This window comes from Camelus ferus, chromosome 9, assembly GCF_009834535.1.
Source record: "Camelus ferus isolate YT-003-E chromosome 9, BCGSAC_Cfer_1.0, whole genome shotgun sequence".
Classification (NCBI taxonomy): domain Eukaryota; kingdom Metazoa; phylum Chordata; class Mammalia; order Artiodactyla; family Camelidae; genus Camelus; species Camelus ferus.
The window spans coordinates 13,843,479-13,865,022 of record NC_045704.1 but is presented as its reverse complement, the minus strand read 5'-3'; the positions used below and the strand labels follow the sequence as shown (position 1 = coordinate 13,865,022).

General features: G+C 42.0%; 1 protein-coding gene across 2 annotated transcripts; it reads left to right on the top strand.

Moving 5' to 3' along the window:
* The first annotated feature begins 576 nt into the window (after positions 1-576).
* On the top strand, positions 577-14,147 carry ZNF114 (zinc finger protein 114). 2 transcript variants are annotated; one of them, XM_032485658.1, is made up of 4 exons: positions 577-819; positions 917-1,003; positions 8,156-8,282; positions 11,286-14,147. In XM_032485658.1, the coding sequence occupies exons 2-4, from the start codon at positions 1,001-1,003 to the stop codon at positions 12,473-12,475; spliced, it is 1,320 nt and encodes a 439-aa protein (XP_032341549.1). In that variant the 5' UTR covers positions 577-819; positions 917-1,000; the 3' UTR covers positions 12,476-14,147. The 2 variants fall into 2 exon arrangements, with proteins under 2 accessions (XP_032341549.1, XP_032341548.1); XM_032485657.1 differs by having other exon boundaries at positions 903-1,003.
* Positions 14,148-21,544: the final 7,397 nt, after the last annotated feature.

The window sequence follows — 21,544 nt, the reverse complement described above, 5'->3', positions numbered from 1 at the left end:
AAGGGCATCTTAGCATCCAAGGAGTGGGATGATTCCAAATCCCAGGAAGGGAGGCATTTAATCTATCTTTTAAAAAGACATTCTTTACTTCTGGTCAATGAACCCTTTTCTTTCATGGTTAACGCAGATGTACAATGTACGTCTGATACCCCACGAACAGGCTGTTCTAGTTAGCATCCAATTCCAGTTAAATCACGTTTAAGCCAAAGTGACTTCCCCAGATCTCAATATGTGAACATTTCTTCCATCACTTACAAAAAAGACTTCATTTTTGTCATGAACAAGTGGATCTGGAATCATGGCAAACCTGGACAGGACAGGCAGGTAAGTGGTCAAAAGAAAAGAGGCGGTGGGGAGGGGCCCAAGAGGGAGCCTGAGGACCCTCTGTTAAGTGTGTTTTGGCCATTTTTCAGCGTAGAGGAAAAGCCCTTCCTTTCCTCGGAAAGTGGCTGTCATCTCCAGAGGGTGCACAGAGCCCACAGGGAGGCGCGCTGCCCTGCAGAGATCAGCTTCCCGGGCTGGGAACCCGGCGGCGGGCGCGGGGTGGGGAGGGGGCAGGGGGCGGGGACAGTGCGAGCCGGAGGCTAGGAGGCTCTACCCGCGCTAGCAGGTCCGGCTGGCTCCAGGATCAGGAGTGTCTGGGGAGAAAGTTCTGCAGGAAATGCGAATCTGTTGGGGGTGGGGCCAGTCCCTGGGCTCCGGGAGGTTTCCCGGGGGCGGGCAAGGGTCCTGGTCTCGGGATCCCTTCCTGCTTGGCCCCTCCTCCTCCTCCTCCCCTTCCTTAAGCCGTCCATTTTGAGGAGAGGGGTCTGGAAGCAGGTACAGACTACCTGGGCTGGATGGAACTCTGTCTTGAATCCTCCCTGGCGGGGCAGGGCGTTATTTTTATTTCTTTATTTCAGTATTATTTTTGCAGTTCCATCCCTCCCGTCTGCTGCCCTGCAACCGTCTAGTACCGGAATGAGCACTTGGGACACGTCTAGGAGCCGGTGCTGGTGAAATGGTGAGTTTGCCCGGTTGCTGCACGAGTCCACGCGCAGGGCGGGACCGGGTCGTGTTCCGGGAAGCCGGCCTGCGAAAGCCGGATTCTCTCCACCCGGGAGGGGAGGGAAGCCGCCAGCGGCCCCCCGCGTTGAGACCCAAGGAGAAGGGGCTCTCTCATCCCCGGGCGGCGACTTCGCAGGACGCTCCCGTCCCTGGGCGCCGGCCAGGAGCTAGTCGCGTGCAACGCTGGCGAGCGTTGTGTTATTTGAATCTGCAGATGGGCTGAGGTCGGTTATGGTGACCGTGAGCTGCAAAATTCGGGGCCCAGTCAGATTGATAGGATGCTCATTGGGTTCTGTTCCCCTGGAGAAAGAGCTTCGGGGTTTGAGTTGGGCCCTCTGGGCACACTCTTTTTGTGAGTTGAGACCTCAGAGGGCGGTTGTAAAAGGACAGGTTGAAGGGAAATTGACAGGGGGATGGCGGGACAAACCCTGCGGTCGGAACAAGTTGCATGTTTATCATTCGCGTTCTCCAGTGAGGTCCGCTTAACAGGACGCTCCGGGCGCGGGTGAAGATGTGTTTCATCTGCCAGATATGGGCGTTTTCCTTCTACCGGCTTGCCTGAGCTGACCCAGAATTATGTGTTCTTTTTCTTTCCACCCCCGCCCCCACGCCATTCTCCCCAGATAACGTGCCTCAGATCACCAGGGACAAAACTGGGGCCCCGGTTGTATTGGCTTGTTACTCGGGGGGAGGTGGACCCGAAAGGAACCTGACAAATAAAGGAAGGGACGGTGTCTTGATAGGATAAGGGTGGAGTTCAAGTTAAATCTAAATGAAGCCCTTCTTTAAAAGGCTCAGAGGTTAATAGCTCAGTGGTAGAGTGCATGCCTAGGTTCAATCCCCAGTACCTCTGCTTAAAAAAAGACAAAGGGGAATGACATCTCGTCTTTGGGGGAGAGTATAGCTCAAGTGGTAGGGTGCATGCTTCTCTGTCAAAGTGACTTGGATCCCCCAGGCAAGAGTGGGAGTTCCTTTCCTATTGATATGATGTCAAATATCGAATAGCAACATTTTTTAGCTTTCTTATTTTATTGAGATATAATTGATCTACAATATTGTATTAGTTTCAGGTGTACAAATAGTGATTCAAAATTTTGTATAAATTATACTTCATTTATAGTTGTTCTAAAATATTGGCTATACTGCCTGTGGTGTTCAGTATATCCTGTAGCTTATTTATTTTGAATAAATTTTGGCAGTAGTTTGTACCTCTTAACCCTCTACCCCATCTCGCCCCTCCCCACTTCCCTCTCCACACTGGTAACCAGTAGCTTGGTCTCTGGATCTGTGACTCTGTTTCTGTTTTGTTATATTCATTCGTTTTATTTTTTAGGTTGCACATATAAGTGATAACATACAGTATTTGTCTTTGTCTGTCTGACTTATTTCACTTAGTATAATAGCCTCCAGGTCCACCCATGTTGCTGCAAATGACAAATTTTCATTCTTTTTTATGGCTGAGTGGTATTCCATTGTGTGTGTACGTCTTCTTTATCCATTCATCTGTTGATGGACATCTAGGTTGCTTCCATATCTTGGCTTCAAATAGCAACATTTTTGACCGTCTTCAATTTTTAGAAGATGAAGTTTCGCAATGAATAAGAAAACAGTAAGAAAGAAACAAACCAACAACGACAACAAAAAAACTTCCTTTGACTTTGCAACTGGCTTTCTTTGGACTTTGCTATCTCCATCTGATGAATGGCTAGGCTGATTTTACATCATTTCATAGTGTGAGGGCTGCCTGTAATTTCTAGCTTGCCCAAGCATTCAATAACTTTATAATTATTTGAGTGTTACATTTCTTTTTGTTTTGTGAAAACCTTGAGTAATGGGAACTCCAAAGTAGTGAATAGAATACAAGGGGAAGTTGGGACCCAAGATACATATTTGAATTTTTTTATACCAAAGTAATACTGCTGCATCTTTCTTATAAAATGGAATCACTGTATTTAAGAAGCTGTGGGAGGGAGGGTGTAGTTCAGTGATAGTGCGTGTGCTTAGCGTGCACGAGGTCCTGGGTTCAATTCCCAGTACCTCCACTAAAATAAATAAAACGATAAATCAATAAAGATAAATACTTCCCCTCTAGAAAATAAAACAAATATACAAACAAAAAAAAAGCTGTGGGAATACAGTTCCTACTGGAAGAACGCCTGACTTCTGGCAACATCTTTGTGCTCCGAGAGACTTTTGAAATGTCGAGGCCATTAAATTTTTCAAATAGATGGAATTCCAATTTTAACTGGAAAATAAGACTTTATAGTAAAAAATCCAACCCATTGCATTGTAAGTTATTTGTCAACTGTATTTCGTTTAACCGTTTATTTTTTGAACATGTAGTAGATCAGTGTGTTTCAAAAATTGGAATGATTAGGTCAAACCTCGAACTCCTTCCTCCGTCCTGCCTTTGTTGACCCTGTTCCCAGCTCCTGGCCACCCAGAAGGAACCGCTTTTATAGGTATTTGCATACATCTTCAGGGTTCCTCATTTTCCCTCTGTTTCATAGAAATGAGCTACTTGTACAGCCTTCCACAGCTCTATAAGGGACAATTGTTACAGAGTTTTAAAGACTTGAGTGCCAAATATAACATGAGGGTCTTGTTTGGGAGACTGGCTGGGTATCTGCTTCTATAAAAGCATTACTGCTGGGACTTCGCAGTGTGATGCTGTCCGATTACATTTTTTAAGATGCCTCATGCTTTAGAGATTGCAATGCGAGTATTTAAGAATGAAATGCAAGAAGAAGAAAAAAAAAAAGAAAAATACTATGATATCTGGAGTTTTGTTTACAATAACACAACAGGAGAAGAATACGCTTTTGTACCACTAAGCTTTGGTTTGTTTGCTTTGGGTGGGAAGGTAATTAGGTTTTTCTTTCTTTTTTTTTTAATGGACATACCAGGGATTAAACCCAGGACCTCATGCCTGCTAAGTGCGCGCTCTACCACTGAGCTATACCCACCCCCTCACTGTCTTGAATTTTCTCTTAGCCTTCCTCTTGGTTTTCCCTTTTTCTCCCCCAAATTACCTTTTAAGCACTTTCAGATCTGCAATGAAAAGAAGAAAATGAATACCCAAGTAACCACAACTATTCACAATTTTTAAAAATATTTTGCTTTATTTGCTGTTTGTATGTACCGTACGTTCTCATATGCTTACACGTCTTTGCCTTGTTTGCTGTGTGTTGATGAATACGTGCTCACCTGTGTTCACCTTCCAGATCCCTGCCTTGTTTGCCTCTGTGCGAACAGGTAGTAACATAAATTCGCAGGCACAGGGGTTGTTTTCTTGTGGTGGTGGTTTTGCTTTTGCTTTTGCTGAACCACTTGAGAGATGCTTTCTGATATCATGGCACGTGTCCCCTTCTACCTGGGCGAGCCTCCCCTAAAATCTGGCACTCCCACAATGCTCTTCTCACGCTCAGGATGCACGCAGCCCCCCGCAGGCTACGGCACTCTCTCCCTCTGTTGTTTAGCAACGCTGGACCCGTTCCCAACTTTGCTGCTGGTTACACAGAACTGCCATGGTCGTTCCTGTCCAGGTGACCTGGTTTTCCTGTGGAAGAGCTTTCTTTACAACCTGGCTGCTCAAACTGCCATCCAAAGTCCTGCAAAATGGGCATTGCTGGAAACATGTTAGAAATTTCTGCTCTCAGCCTCCTTCCAGACCTGGGGAATCCAGCTCTGCACTTGACAAGATCCCCAGGTGATTCCTGTGCTTGTCAGGCTTTGAAACGGCAGTTCCACAACATATATCTTGGAGCAGAATTATTGGGTAGTAGATTTGGTGATATTCAGATTTTCAGTATAAAATACATTTTTCACAAAATGATTATATATTAATTTACATCCAAATAAGTTTTATACATAAACTTTTATATGTAAAAAAATTATAAAATTATATATTATGCTAATGATTTATTATATTTTCTCATAAGTTACATACAGATATACTATATGAATATATAATATTAATTGTATAATTACTATGTTGATATAATTATAATGTAATATGACTATATAATTATTTATATATAAATTTTATATATAATACATCCTTTAATGTTTATGAAGATATAGTTAATATATAAATATACATACCAATCTCCCTCATAGCCTCTGACTTTGTATATAGATTGTATATGTTTATATGAATACTTAATGTGTATATATTTTTAGTTTCTATTCTGATGTCTCAAATTTTAAATTTTTTTTCAAAGTACAAATACAAAATGTAAAACTCACAATACAAAATGATCTAACTACCCAAAAGAATGCATCACTAGAAATCAGGGCATCCAGGACCCCAAATATCATATCAGAAAAAAAGAAAGAAAATGATCATTCTTAACACCTGGTCAAAGTTTGAATTTCACCAGTTTCCACCAAAACTATTTCTTTCAGAGTTCAGTTTCTTTGAAGCAGGATGCAAACACATGCGTAGGTGATGCTTCTCCCTCAGATCTCATGGTGGAACGTGAACCCACTTCCCTGTGTTCAGGATATTGCGCGGCTGAAGTCACCGGGGTCTTGTGACTGCTCCCTTGTGCAGTTGAACATTAGACCTCCAGGAGTGATTGAAATCAGGGTGAACATTGTTGGGATGTTACACCTTAGGCAGTGTAAATATAATGGCTCTTGCCCCAGTGTGGGCAAGGCTAACGTCTACTGGTGGTTTTCCCACTTCTTAAAGTTGTTATTATCCAGCAAATAATGATCCAAGTGGTACACTTGTACCCTGCAGTATAACCCCGTCCCCTTCATATTTTTACCCCCGTGTCTTGGCATCCATTGTTTTTTTTTAATCAGTTACTTCATTTGGGTTGCGAAATGATGGTCTTCAAATGTGATCATTTCTTCTAAGTGTTTATTTGGAATTCTGTAAAGTTTTCCATCCTCAGCAAGGGCTATTCAGTTACTCCCAAATACTGTTCCTACTGGAAAGACAGAGTGAAGACTTAATTCTCTCTCTTTATTAAACAAGTTTGAGAATAAGGACTAATGCTCCTTATGGTCTCCAGTGGTGAGAAAGGCTCTCTTTTCACCCCCTCTTTGGTTTTCCCTTTCTGGGTGCCATTATGAGTTTATGTATTTTTAGTATTCAGGGTATTCCAATCAGTTGCAATTTTGTGGTTCAGAATATCCTAAACTGAGCTGTTGGAAGACTCCTGCAGCTGGCCTCTGCATCCTCTTAACACAGCGTAGGATGGTTTCTCTGCCGACTAGCACCTCAGGATATCTCAGACACACATTTTGTATTTCCTGTTCCTGCATCAGCCACTCCTCTTTCCTTCCTGCTGATTAATTCTTGTAAGCATTTTCTCTGCACCTGCTTATGTGCAGAATAATAAGGAGAAATACGTGTGTGTGTTGTGTGTGTGTGTGTGTGCATTTTTGTGCTATTATTTGACCATAAATTCAACATTTTTTAAACTTTTTAAATTTTTTCTTTGAATCTTTCTTCTTAAATGAAAAATCTTGCTTCCTAAAATTATGGACATAATCCCTTTGCCTGATCCTGCATATAAAATATTTATAAGAAACAGTGTCAAATATTACTTGTTGCAGTAAAGCCACTTGGTATGAAATATTATTTCCTTTCTTTTTGAACAATAGACTGTTACATATAGTCTAGAGGTTGTAGACTCCTTCAAATGAACTTTTTACTCCAAGTGGCTAACCTGTCAGCTTGATATATGCATTTATTTCATTTTCCGAATGGCTTTCTGGGTTTTTTTGTTGTTGTTGTTTGATTTTATAAATAAGATTTATTTATTTTGTATTTTTATTTTTTAATGGAGGTACTGGGGATTGAACCCAGGACCTCTACCACTGAGCTATACCCTGACACCCCCTGGTTTTCTTACTTTTGAATAACTAAATGTTACATGGTTCCCCAATAAAATCTGTACAGCAAGGTTATATTTAAACAAGTCTACTTCAGTCTCTTCCCTCCACCCTATTCCTTATGTGGTTTGCAATACATGTTCTGTGCCCTTTTTTCTTTTCACTTAAAAACACAAAATATAACCTGGAGACCACATGATATCACTTTATATGCATATGGAAAGGCTCTTCCTCATTCTTACCTGTGTGGTTCTTCATTTTGTGGCTACAGCATAGATTTTTATGCATCTTCCTTTATTGACTATTTGCGGGTGGTTTCCCATCTTTTGCTGTTATAAATAACCTTCAGTCAATAATTATGTAATTGCCAAGACAGGGAAGCAAATGAAATGTCCATCGACAGATGATTGGATAAAGAAGATGTGATATATACATACATTAGAATACTACTCAGCCATAAAAAAGAATGAAATAATGCCATTTGCAGCAACATGGATGGACCTAGAGATGATCATACTAAGTGAAGGAAATCAGGCAGAGAAAGACAAATCTCATATGATATCACTTATATGTGGAATCAAACAATGACACAAATGAACTTATTTACAAAACAGAAACAGACTCACGGACATAGAAAACAAACTTATGGTTACCAAATGGGAAGAGGGGGAGGGCTAGATTAGAAGTTGGAGATTAGCAGATACAAACTACTATATATGAAATAAACAACAAGTTCCTACTGTATAGCACAGGGAACCATATTCAATAACTTGTAATAACTTATAACAAAAAAGAATATATATATATATATATATGTATAACTGAATCACTATGCTGTACACCTGAAACTAACACAACATCGTAAATCAACTCTACTTCAATAAAGATTTTTTTTTAACTCTACAAGAAAATAATAAATAAATAAAATAAATAAGTGCATACATCATTTGGCTTTTTGGCCAGGGTAGTTTAGGACTATAATCCCATGAGTGCAAATGCTGGCTCAAGGGGTGAATGCATATAAAATTTTGGTAAATTGTGCCAAATTTAGCTTCAAATTAGAGGTGGGACAACTTTATAGACAAGTTGACCTCATCATTTAACTAGTTTACGTCTTCAAAGGCTCTATTTCCAAATCAGGTCACAGGTACAGGTGCTGGCCGGGGTGGGCTGGAGGGGGCGGTTTGAGGCGGGGATTTCAACATACCTTTGGGAGGAGACACAAATCAACTCATAACAATACCCAACTGATGTTTAGGACTCGGTGACCTTCGAAGACGTGGCTGTGAACTTCACCAAGGAGGAGTGGACCCTGCTAGACCCCGCCCAGAGGAAACTCTACAGAGACGTGATACTGGAGAACTGTAGGAACCTGGCCTGCGTGGGTAAGGATGCCCATCCTGCACTTGGTCCCGGATGGGACTCGTGTGAGTCAGGCACCTCCTGTGGTCCAGGGACCAGCTGGGAATCCAGCCGGGCATTTTCAATTCCCGACACACAACGTCTGCCTTCAAGTGGCGACCATAGCATTTTTCCCACGAAACTGGAAATCTGTCCTTTGCATTAAATTTTGATTCTCTTCATGATTAGTAGCCTCTGGAGGATCCTTAGGTGGGTGAACATGGAACTCGGAGTTTTAGTGCATTCGTGAGAAAGTCACTTGCTTAGCTTCAGAACGCCTGCAAACCAAAGGGCGCGCCCACCGTTCCCCCACGTCTCCTGCTCTCCCATCTTCCAGTCACTGGGATCGCAGTTAGGCCAACCCCATCCAATCTTCTATTTGGAGCAAGAAGTGGATCTGGGAATAGAGTAGGGGAAGATCACCCCGGGGAACCAGGCAGATATGAATCCTTATGAGGAAGGATTTTACAACGTGGAAATTTTGATTGAGAATCCATTTTAGGGTGAAGGATGGTACAGCTCAGTGGTAGAGCACGTGCTTAGCATGCACAAGGTCTTGGGTTCGGTCCCCATTACCTGCATTAAAAAAAATAAGTTTTTAAAAAACCTCCCCCACTAAATAAATGTTTTTTAAAAAGAAAATTTTTTAAAACTCAGTTTCACCCACTGTGGAAAACAGCTTAACAAGTCCTCAAAAAGCTGAACATAGACTCATCACACGAGCCAGCAATTCCACTCCTTGGTATATACCCAAAGGAATTGAAAACAGGTGTTCATACACTTCAATTAAAAAATAAGAATTAAAGAAAGAAAGAAAAGAGGTGTTCAGACAGTTACGTGCACATATGTAAATAGCGCTATTTACAGTAGCCAGAAGGTGGAAACAAACCCAGTGTCCATCAACAGATGAATGGAGAAACGAAATATGCTCTATTCACACAATGGAATATTGTTCACCATAAAAAGGAATGACGTTCTGATCCCTCACTACAACGTGGATGCACCTTGAAAGTAATATGTTAAGCGAAAGAAGAAAAACAGGAAAAGCCACATATTGTAGGATTTCATTTACATGAAATGTCCAGAAATAGGTAAATCCCTAGAAACAGAAAGTCAATCAGTAGTTGCTAGGGGCTGGAGGGAGGGGAGAAATGGGGAGTGACTGTTTAATAGGTACCAGGTTTCCTTTTAGGGGTGGGAGGTGAGGAGGAATGTCCAGAAACTAAATGGAGGTGATGGTTTTACAACTTGGTACCAAATGTCACTGAACTGTACACTTCTTGTGGGGGGAGGGGGTAATTAGGTTTGTTTATTTATTTATTGTAATAGGTACTGGGGATTGACCCCAGGACCTCGTGCATGCTAAGCACACACTCTTATAACTGAGCTCTACCCTCCCCCCTTGAATTGTATATTTTAAACTGGTTAATTTGATGTTAAATGAATTTCATCTCCATAAAAAAAAAATTGTTTCATCTGAAAACCAAGGCTCATCTATGTATGAGATTCTTCAGTTATGTATAGTTTTTTTTGTTTTGGGTTTTTTTTTTTTTTTTACTTTCAGCCTCTCAAATCTTTCTCTTTTTTTTTCCCAGAAAAAGACCTGTCCCCCTCTGCCTTAGTCATTCAGGCTGATATGACAGAATATCACACCCTGGGTGGCTGAGACAAGATACATTTATTTCTCCCATCCTGGAGGCGGGGAAGTTCAAGATCAAGGTGCTGGCAGATTCCATTGCTGATGAGGTCCCTCTTCCTGGCTTGCAGACAGCGACCTTCTCACTGTGTCCTCACAAGGCAGAGAGAGAGAGAGAGAGAGCACCCTGGTGTCTCTTCCTCTCCTTAAAAGGACACTAGTCCCATTGTGGGGTCTCATTCCACCCTCATGACCTCGCCTAAACCTAATTACTTCCTGATGGCCCCACTTGCAAATACCATCACGTTGTGGAGTGGGGGCTTCAACATATGAATTTGGGGAGGGGGAGGACATAAAGTCAGTCCATGACAGACTCTCGGTCCAAGTCTGTCACACTTAGCATTCCTGATCATACCATCAGTCTCTGAAGAACCATTTCTGGGTGACTTGCTGAGTGTGTTGAACCACTGTACTGAGCGTAGCCAAACTCCTGCTACAGCCCAAGTCCAGTGTCGCTCTCTGCTTCTCTGCTGGCTTCTTGCTTTCTTCCTTTTCACATTTTCCTCACAGGCATTGAGGGAACATTTGAAAAGAGATCCACACCACCATTTGCCTGTTTGGTCATCTCCAACCCACCTTTACTTTTCTTTTTTTTAAATGCATTTTTTTAATTGAAGTGTAGTTGATTTACAATGTTAGTTTCAGGTGTTCAGCAAAGTGATTCAGTTATTCATATATATGCATATTCTTTTAGATTCTTTTCCATTATATATTATTACAAGAAATTGCATATAGTTCCCTGTGCTATACAGTAGGACCTTGTTGTTTATCTATTTTATATATAGTAACGTGTGTCTGTTAATCCCCAACCCCTAATTTATCCCTCCCTGCCCTTTCCCCTTTGGTAACCAATTTGTTTTCTATGTCCATGTGTCTGTTTTGGGGTAAATAGAATTTGTATCTTTTTTTTTTTAAGAGTCCACATATAAGTGATATTATATATTTGTCTTTCACTGTCTAACTTTACTTAGTATGATCATCTCTAGGTCCATCCATGTTGCTGCAAATGGCATTATTTCATTCTTTTTTATGTCTGAGTAGTATTCCATTGTATGTGTGTATATGTCTGTCTGTGTGTGTGTGTGTGTATCACATCTTTATCCAGTCGTCTGTCATTGGACATTTAGTTTCTTTCCATGTCTTGGCTACTGTAAATAGTGATGCTGTGAACATTGGGGTGCATGTATCTTTTCAAATTATAGTTTTCTCCAGACATATGCCCAGGAGTGGAATTGCTCAACCCGCCTTTACTTTCAACAAAGAGCTAACATTTTGTGCCACTTTATTTTAGATTGGGCAACTCGACAGAAAACCAAAGACTCAATCCTTCAGCAGGACAGCCTTGCTAAAAAGACCTTTCATGAAGTGAACAGAGCGTGTCTGGCCAGCAGCAGTTCCCAGATCTCCGAGTTAGGAGGAGACTGGAAGTACCACCCAGTAGAGGAGCCGCGGGAGCAGAGGGGGCAAAAGCTGAAGCAAGTTGCAGCCTCCCACGGGAAAGGTGAGTCCCCAGGTGGAGTCTGTGAAACAAGGGACAGCTCTGAATCTGGCCCAAAGCTTATACCTTCACAGGAAGAGTCCACAAGAAAACGGACCCCCACGCATGACTCCAATATTTTGAAACAAATTCTTGTCTTAAATCAAAAAATCTATGAAAACAACGAATATGACGGAGTCTTGTGGCAAAACATCCCATTGGTTCCACGAGCAAGAACTCAGACGGAGCTGGGGTCAAACAGACGGATCGACAATCAGAACGGTGTACTTCGTTTGCGTAATGAAATGCATACGGGGGTTAGCGTTCATGAATTCATTCCACGTGGAAAAAAAGCCTTAGGTGAAGACACTTCCCTCGGGACACACATGACTCACAGGAAAGAGAAAAGTCATGACTCTCATCAGGATGAAAACAGCTTCCAAAATAACTCCCTCTGGGCTGTGCAGGTGCAACCCTGCATGGCAGAGACAAATAATGAGAATAGTCAAAGGGGAAAACCATTTGCCCGTGTTCCAAGTTCTGATTCACACAGGAGAACTTCGATGGGAGGGAAAAGCTATAAATGTGGCGATTGTGGGAAAGCCTTTGTGTATCAGGCATCCCTGAAGAGACACATGGAAATTCACACCGGAGAGAAGCCCTATGAATGTAAGGACTGTGGGAAAGCCTTCAGGTATTTCTTACACCTTAATAAACACTTAAGAAATCACATCATGAAGACCTTTGAATGTAAGGAATGTGGGAAGACCTTCAATAAGTCCTCAAACCTTAATGAACATACGAGGATTCACACTGGGGAGAAACCCTACGTATGTGAGGAATGTGGAAAAGCCTTCATTAAGTCCACAAGGCTTAATGAACACATAAGGATTCACACTGGAGAGAAACCCTACAAATGTGTGGAATGTGGAGAAGGGTACATTAGTTCTTCAAGACTTAAAAACCACCTGAAGACTCACAGTGGAGAGAGGCCCTGTGGATGATAAGGATGTGGGGAAACCTTCATTAATTTTCTCAGAAATACTGGCATAAGGAGGACATCTTGGAAGGGAGCTCAGTGAGTTCACAAACATGGAAAAGCCTTCCCTGAACTCTTGGATCCTACAGAAATGGAAGGATTCACCTGTTTTAAATTCAAAGAAACCCTGTGAAAAGAAGGTCTGTGGAATGTTTTTCATCGACATTCATCTTTAGTAGACGCCTGCCTTCACCCTGGAGAGAAACCCCATGGATCTAAGGAATATGGAAAAGCTTTCAGTGTTGTCGCAACCTTACAGTCTCTATAAGCACTCACACTGCAGAGACCTCTCTGGGGAGTAAGCCATGTAGGGAAAGCCTCCTTAACGTTAAACACTCATCCGTTAACATCACTCATGAGACCACACCCCGGACAGAGACCCTCATCATGGCAGATGTGAGAAAGCTTTTAATTCTCTCTTCACTCACAGGGCACAAGTAGGAGAGAAACGTGGTAAATGTTACAACTGCTGTCATTCTCACTGTCTTAGCCTTCGGTCGGAACTGAACTTCATTCTTTTCCATTTTTTCTTTCCTAATAAAATCCTGTGCGGTAATGACTACCCTTCTGTGGACCCTTTCAGCTCTGCCGTGTGAATTTTGATGCACAGGAGCTTCATTACAATTTGCTTACATATCACCTCACCCACACGAAGCCCTGTTTGAGCTGCATTTAATTTAGACTCGGGTTTACGAAGCTCCGTGGCACCACTACTGCCAATTTGTTGTTATGGGTCATGATTCGACTACATAATGGTCAGAGTGTGTGATCTTTATGATACTGATTGAGGAACTTGTCCCGACTTTGATTTTGGTCTCATGTGAAGATTCTGTCATTGGCCATATCCATTCTTATCTTCTTTACTAAGGGAACATAGATTTGTTTTTGTTTTTGTTTGGGGGTGGTTCCTTTTTGGGGGGTAATTAGGTTTATTTATTTATTTTAACTGAGGTACTGGCGATTGAACCCAGGACCTTGTGCATGCTGAGCACACGCTCTGCTACTGAGCTCTACCCTCCCCCCTGAACTGTACTCACCCCCCTCCTTGTGGTCCCACTGTTTATGTTTTTAAATGCATTTCTCGGGCTTTATAACTGATGGTGAGCAGAGCTTATAGCCCTGGCCAATGAGGAGGGCAGAATTCACTAGTTTGGATTCCTACAGAGCTGTTGGAAAGGTCAGTGTGTCCTTTACGCTTTTTCTCTTAATCACGTTCCCTTTTCTCTCTTTCCTTGTTTCTTTCTGGAAATTGGGTGATATCCCCTGAGTTAGCACAAACAACTCCAGGATCTTTGGAATGAAGGTCATGGTCCCAGTAACACTACCCTCAAATAAAAGATTTCTCAGTCTCCAATGGCCTATTTTGCGATATCCATGGCTGTAACTGACTGTATTTCTAGATTTATTATATGAAGTAAACCCCTAATTTTGTTAAGAAGCATTTTATAACTCAGAGTTAACTGTGAAACAATAAACTTAGTGTGTGCCCAGCTTTTTGTAATTTCTTCTGTGTATTTCAAAATACTATACATTCTTTGGTGGTGGGTGGGCTCAGAGTTCAGTATTTGGATGGTCAATCTTAAGAGTGTTTTGCAATCTCTTACAAATAAAATTTTTTACTCACTGAACAAGTTTATAATAAAATAACCCATTCTAAAAGTTGATTATCAAAATCATCTAGTTTTGTCAATTCTTGTTTAATGTATTTGGAGACAATGTTATTAGTTGCATAGGAGTTTGGGCATTTCCTTTATCAAAGGTATCTATGTTTTAACCATCTTTTCTACTAACAGTAATTTTTTGTTCATTTATGTAATAAAGGTGAAAGTTTATGTGCCTCTTACTATGAGCATGTACTTACATATATCACCTTATTACTCACCACCATTCCACAGATGAACACTTTTAGCATCTTTTTTTATAAATGAGGAGACTAACACTTAGAAATAAGGAAAATTGTTAATGTTAAATGGCTTCTTTTGAGTTTCAAAGCAATGAATTGTCAAGTTCAGTGTTCACTACATATGTTAGTTTCCTTTTGCTGCTATAACAAAATATCATAAACATACTGGCTTCAAACAGCACAAAATTATCTTACATTTCTGGTAGTCAGAAGTCCAAAATGGGTCTCATTGGGCTAAAACTAAGGTGTCCACGGGGCTATGTTTTCTGGAGCTTCTAGAGGAAAATCCATGTTCTTGCCTTTTCTAGCTTCTTGAGGCTGCTGGCATTCCTCGGTTTGTGGCCCCTTCCTTCATCTTCAAAACCAGCAACAGTGGTTGAGTCCTCAAATCACATCCCTCTGATAGTCCCCCTCCTGTTAAGAGTCCTTCCTCTTCCATTTATAAGGACTCTTGTGATTACATTGGCCCCATTTTGGTAATCCAGAATCATCCTCCCTCTCAAGATCAGCTGATTAGCAACCTTAATTCCGCCTGCAGCCTTAATTCCCTTTTGCCATGTAGGGTAACATATTCACAGGTTCAAGAGCTTAGAGGGTGGACATCTTTGGGGGCCATTCTCCCATCCAGTACATACATGAAAGATCAAACTTAGTAACTGACCAAAATAAAAGCTTTAACACTAAGTTATTTAGGCTTTCAAGACTGCTACTATTAATTGGATGCATTTTCCTGAGCATCTCCTTTGGCTGTGAGCTGTGATAGACTCTGGAGCTAGATCAGGTCAGCAAATTTTTCTCTAAAGAGCCAAAGAGTATTTTAGGCTTTGCCAGCCCTATAGTCGCTTGTGTCCACTGCTCCACTCCGCCATTACAAGCCAAAGCAGCCACAGACAACGTGTAAGCAAGTGAATGTGGCTGAGTTCCAGTGCAATCTATTTACAATGAGATTTGAATTTCATATAATTTTCACATATCATGAGATATTCTTCTTTTGATTATTTTTTCCCAGCCATTTAAAAATGTAAAACCATCCTTAGCTCCTAGGCCAGGCCTGATTTGGCCCAGAGGCCAGAATTTGCTGACCCCTTGCCTCAAGGAAAGAACAAAACAAGCCTTTAACTCCTAGCATCTGCATTCTTGTGGAGAAGACAAAAATATATAGAAGTATGGCTCTCTCTATCCTGATTTTTTCCTTTTTTCTTCTCAATTTTTAAAAAATTAGAAAATATGGAGTACAAAATTTACAAATATTAACTAGTATATATAAAAATAGATTTAAAAAAACAACTTTCTTCTGTATAGGACAGAGAACTATAGTTAATATCTTGTAGTAACCTATAATGAAAAAAACATGAAAAGGAATATATGTATGTATATGAATGAAACATGCTGTACACCAGAAATTGACATGTTGTAACTGACTATATGTCAATTAAAAAAAAAAAGAAAGAAAAAATATGGCTACCTAAAATTATGTGAAAAGGTACATATACAGTTAAAAGTAAAGTGATTCCTCACATACCCAGCAACCCCCAAGAGGAAAACACTATCTTACAGTTTAGATAATTCATTTCCTTGCTCTTTTTTTTTTTTTTTTTTGCATATATAGTTGAGTTTTACCCAGGTGGACTTTAGTAGCAAAAAACCATGTAGCAAGTAAAGCACTCTATAATACTTTCCAGAAAAAACTTCCACTTTAGACTTGAGATATTCAATATATATGTCATCCAGGCACCTGGTCTCACATTTTCTTTTTTCATTATTGAGGTATAGTTGACTTATAATATTATATTAGCTTCAGGTGTACAACATAATGATTCGATATTGTTACAGATTATACTCAATTTAAAGTTAATAAAAGATCAGCTATATTCCCTGGGCTGGACAATATATCCCATAGCTTATTTATTTTATACATAGTAGTTTGGACTTCTTAATCCCCTTCCTCTACCTTGCCCCTTCCCTCTTCCATCTCCCTACTGGTAACCACTAGTTAGTTCTCTATATCCAAGAGTCTGTTTCTCTTTTGTTTTGTTCATTCATTTGTTTTACTTTAGATTCCACCTATAAGTGATAACATACAGTAGTTGTTTTTCTTTGTCTGACTTATTTTACTAAGCGTAGTACCCTCCGGGTCCACCCATGATGTTGCAAATGGCAAATATTAATTCTTTTTTATGACTATTGTATATAAATGCCACATCTCTATCTATTTATCTATTGATGGACATTTATGTTGCTTTCTTTTGCTCATTTTTACATTTACCACCTAAATCCCTAAGTATCATGTTTTCCGTTTTTTGCTGATTTGTATACTATGTCTGATGGCATCCCATTGAATATTTCTTTGTGTCTTGCTTCTTTCAGAGAAAGAAAGATTAACCCAAGTGCATTGCAGGTAACATTTGATCTTTCATTTTCACTGCCCTGTAGGTTATTTTTCAGTTAAATTCATTTTAGAGACACTTGTGATATTTCTCATTGTAAATAATACAAACATTGCTGCTGAAACTGATTTTGCAAAGGTGGGTATGTGTAAAAGTCACAATTAAGGTGGAATGGCTGGGTTGGAGGATCTGCATATGTTCAGTACAAAAATATTTCAGACAAAATAAGATTGCATGATTCCATCTATATGGAATTTCCAGAAAAAGCAAATCTTTAGAGACAGAAAACTGATCAGTGTTTGTATGGAGTTGGAGGTGGGACAGGAAATTGACTGCAAGCTGGCAAGATGGAACTTTGGGGGATCATGGGAATGATCTAAAACTGGAATATAGTGATGATTGCACAACTCTGTAAATCTGTGAAAAATCATTGAATTGTACACTGCCGATGGGTGGATTTTACTGTCTGTAAGTCGCACTTTAATGAATCTGTGGAGGAAGAAATGAGGCAAGGAGAGAAATATATATATAAATTTAAATATATAAATAAATATATATATATCACAGGTTCTTTTGGGAGCCTGCAGCTGTGTGGCACCCAAAAGCTCTGCTAAGTTCAGCTTCTGGCGTTTGGGGAAGACCTGGGACCAAGAGACCCACCCTGTGGGTGAGAAGACTCTCCAGCTTGGCCCTTTCGCCCTCGGCCCCGCAGACTGCGTTTCCCAGATGCACTGCTTTGTCCTAGAATCTGGGTGCGTTCAGGCTCCTCCTCACTAGCCCCAGACCATGCAGGGGAAACTGGGTCCACTCGCAACTCGAGGGAGCGCTGTGCAGAGGAAAAGGACCCTGGCTGGGAGTGAGAACCCCTGGACTCAAATGTGGGGGTGGAAAATGTGACTTTGGGGGTTCCCTCCTCCACCCCATGCCCTGATCTCAGTTCCTGCATCTGTAAAATGCGAATTTTAAACACTTGGTTTAACAAACTTATCAGGCCTTTTTTATTTACAAATCTTAACTCATTTAATGCTCACGACAACCCTATGAAGTGGGTGATATTTGTCTCATTTTATAGCAGGGGAAACAGGCACAGAGAAGCTAAGCAAGCTGCCTGAGCTCACACAGCCGGCAGGACTCGCCCAGCGTTGTCTCGAAGCAGACTAGGTGAGGAGGACTCTTTGTACTGGCTGGGTCGTGAATTTGGCATCTTGTCTGTCCTCCCCCTCCGGGATGTGAGCTCAGGGAGGGAGGACTTCGTCCTGCGCACAGAGGCGTTTAATAAATATTGTGGAATGAAGGGGATGCCTGGATATCTGAAGATGGCCACATCCCTTCTTGACTGCCTGAGCCCTCCTGCTGCGCTCTGCTAAGGGAGCTCTATTCCTGGTCAGGGCTTATCGTTCTAGTAAACTGGATCCTCGGGGCGAGAGGGAACCCGAAGGAAATCCCGGGCTTGCGCCTTCCGAGTAGAAGAGAGAGAACCCACTTACGGCGGGGCACTGGCGCCACCTGGCGGCGGAGTCCTGGTGAGACCGAGCCACCGGGAGACCGGGAACGTTTGCTTTGTCAGGCGAAGTGGAATCTGCATCAGAAAGGGAGTTGATATCGGGTATATTAATGGGCAGTTGTCTGAATCACTGCTGTCTACCAGTGGCTTCCAAACTTTTCTGACCATGATGCACAGCAAGAAATCATTTCACATCCACATAGTTTCACAAAATACCACCCTGTACTGCATGATGTTTTTTATTCTACTCTATTCCTGTTTTTAAGTGTTGGAGTCCCTTAAATTGACTTCCTGACTCTCTAATGAATCTTCGCTGATACTCTAGGATAGTGTTTTCCAGTGTCCTAGAGTATGTCCTTTTATTTTTTCAGCTGACACAGATTACGATGGAGAAAAAGTTAGCACCAGACCACACCCCCAGTGATGCTTCTCTACCACGTTGTGCAGCCTCCAGGATTTTCCCCCAGCTCTGACTTCAAGATGAACTGGGCTCAGAGAGGTGAAGGCACTTGTCCAAAGCCACACAGGTTGTATGTGATAGTCCCAATTTCTGCCTCACTCTTGAAGGAGAAAAATCACTAAATGCTCCAAATTGCATTGCTATTGAGTACAATTTCATTTAGTCCTTTCTCCATTTTGCCAGTAAGATTGAGCTACACTGGTCTGCTGTTTTCTTATATTGTTTAATGTAAATTACATTCTCAAGCTCAGGCTTGAAAATGCAAGTCTTCCTATGTAACAAAATGAACCTGAGATGGCCATAAAGAGTCTGTGCTGAGGTGACAATCAGTTGCACTGCCAGCATTATTACCAAAAACTGGCAGCACCATTCACCACCACCATCACCACCATCACCATTATCATCACCATCATCACCACCATCATCACTTACCACCATCATCACCACCACCATCATCACTACCATCACCATCATCACCACCACCATCATCATCATCACTATCATCACCACATCCCCTTCTCTGTCACCATCAGCATCACCATCATGACCATCATCACCAATGTCACCAAAGTCACCACTTTATCACCACCACCATCCCCACTATGGCCATCACTGACATCACAACCATCACCATCACCATCACCATCACCACCACCATCACCGCCACCCTCACCACAACAATCACCCCCACCTCAAAGCAGGTATCAGGGGACCACTCTTTGTCTCCTAGCTACAGCCTTGGTCCAGCAAGCCTGCGTTCTCCATCCCTCTCTCCATCCTGGGCCATAGGGATGTGATGACATAACATCAAGGGAAGTGCTGTCCTGCTTGGGAACCAAGAGGATTCTGGGTCTGATTGTCCAACTTCTCTTTAAGTGGCCTCAGATGTCTTCTGAGCTTGCTGGCACAGGATGGACCATCTATAAATGGTGAGCCCAGCCCCCGGACCAGGGGATAGCAGAGGAGGGTCCTGGACCCTGGGGGTGGCTGAGAGTTGAGGTGAGGCTGAATGCCTCCTGTCACGGGGGTCTGTGAAACCACTTTGGGGGAGAAAGGCTTGGATTCTCTCAGCCTATTTTCCTGTCTTAGGAGAGAAAGAGGAGGATATCACTCAGAGATGGCAAAGTTTTTTATGGAATCTCCACACTGTTTTCCATAGTGGCTGCACCAATTTACATTCTCACCAACAGTGTAGGAGGGTTCGCTTTTCTTCACGCCCTCTCCAGCATTTATCGTTTGTGGACTTTTGAATGATGGCCATTCTGGCTGGTGTGAGGTGATACCTCATTGTAGTTTTGATTTGTATTTCTCTAATAATTAGTGATACTGAGCATCTTTTCATGTGCCTATTGGCCATCTGGATGTCTTCTTTGGAGAAATGTCATAGAGCCTTCTTTTTAATCAGGATTCCTTACTGGTACCAAACAGGTTGCTCTTCCTGTTCTTTTTCTTGTTAAAGGTTTAAAATTGTTGAGACCCTAAGCTTTGCACATTGGAAACTGAGCCTTGTGCTGTTAAAATGTTAAGGCAATTTCAATGTTTAAAAGGTCTGGAAGTTCTTCCAAAGTTCAAGGCCGCTTCGTTTCAGTCAGCAGCGGGAGTCTTCTGGAGGAAGTTACAGGAGGGTGGGGTCTAGGGAGGGATGATTACTGGGGACGAGGCACCGGAGGAGGGGCAGGCCCTGAGTGCTGGGCAGCACAGGCCAGCTCACAAGGACTGATCTGAGCATTGGGATCAATTCCACATTAGGTTCACAGGGGTGGGTTGAAATCAGTCATGCTGGGAGACAGTATTTACACAACAGAAGTGGGCAAACACTACAAGTCAAGGGTTGTTTGTTTTTCCTGAAGAGCGGGTTGTTAAACAGGAAAGGCCTCACCAGACTGTAGGGTCAGATGAAGCCAGAGGAAGCCTGGACCATCTGAATAGGGAGAAACATGCCCTTAATTTTCATCTTCATCCTCGTCATTCTCATAACCACAGGGACTTTTGAGCACTGACTACAGGCCAGATATTGGTCTACGGCTTTGCATGTATCAATTCATTTTATCCCCACAAAAAGCCGCTTTGAGGTAGGTACTGTCGTCAACCCATTTTAAAGGAAATGAGGCCAAGAGTATTATCTTCTTGTATTGGGAAGGTGGATGATGGGTTATCTGTTTGGGTTGGGTTGGATTCCATTTTGACAGGGCCTCAGACATGACTCAATGACAGGGAGGCGTCATCCATGGTGTTAATCCCTCTTCAACCAAACCCACCCCCAGGAAAGGGACAGACTCTGCTTTATCTCTGGGACTCTCTGGCAGGCATTAGGACCATCCAGAAACATCCTTCTCTTCTTCTAAACACACAGGAAGATCGCACTTCTCATCCTCCTTTGAAGTCAGGGAAGGCCAAGTAACTTGCTTCGTTCAAAAATGTGAGTGGAAGCAGTATGTATCGTATGCAGGTAGAAGCTTTAAGAGTCATTGCAGCTTTGCCATTTTCTCTCTGAGCACCACAGGGACTGGTGACATTCCAGATAGATGCTGTTCCATCAGCACGGGTCACAAGGATGATGTGAAACAGAGCTCTTAGCTGACCCACAATGGACTAGTAACACCTAGGAGGAATAAACCTTTGTTGCATTAGGTCGCTGAGATTCTGGGGTTGCTTGTTACTGCAACATAACTCAGCCTGTTCTGACTGATACAGTTCCCAGTTTCAGTAGAGCCTAAAACATGGAAGTCTCCAAAATAAGAGTGAACTAATGAATGAATGAATGAATGGAAGGGAATAGG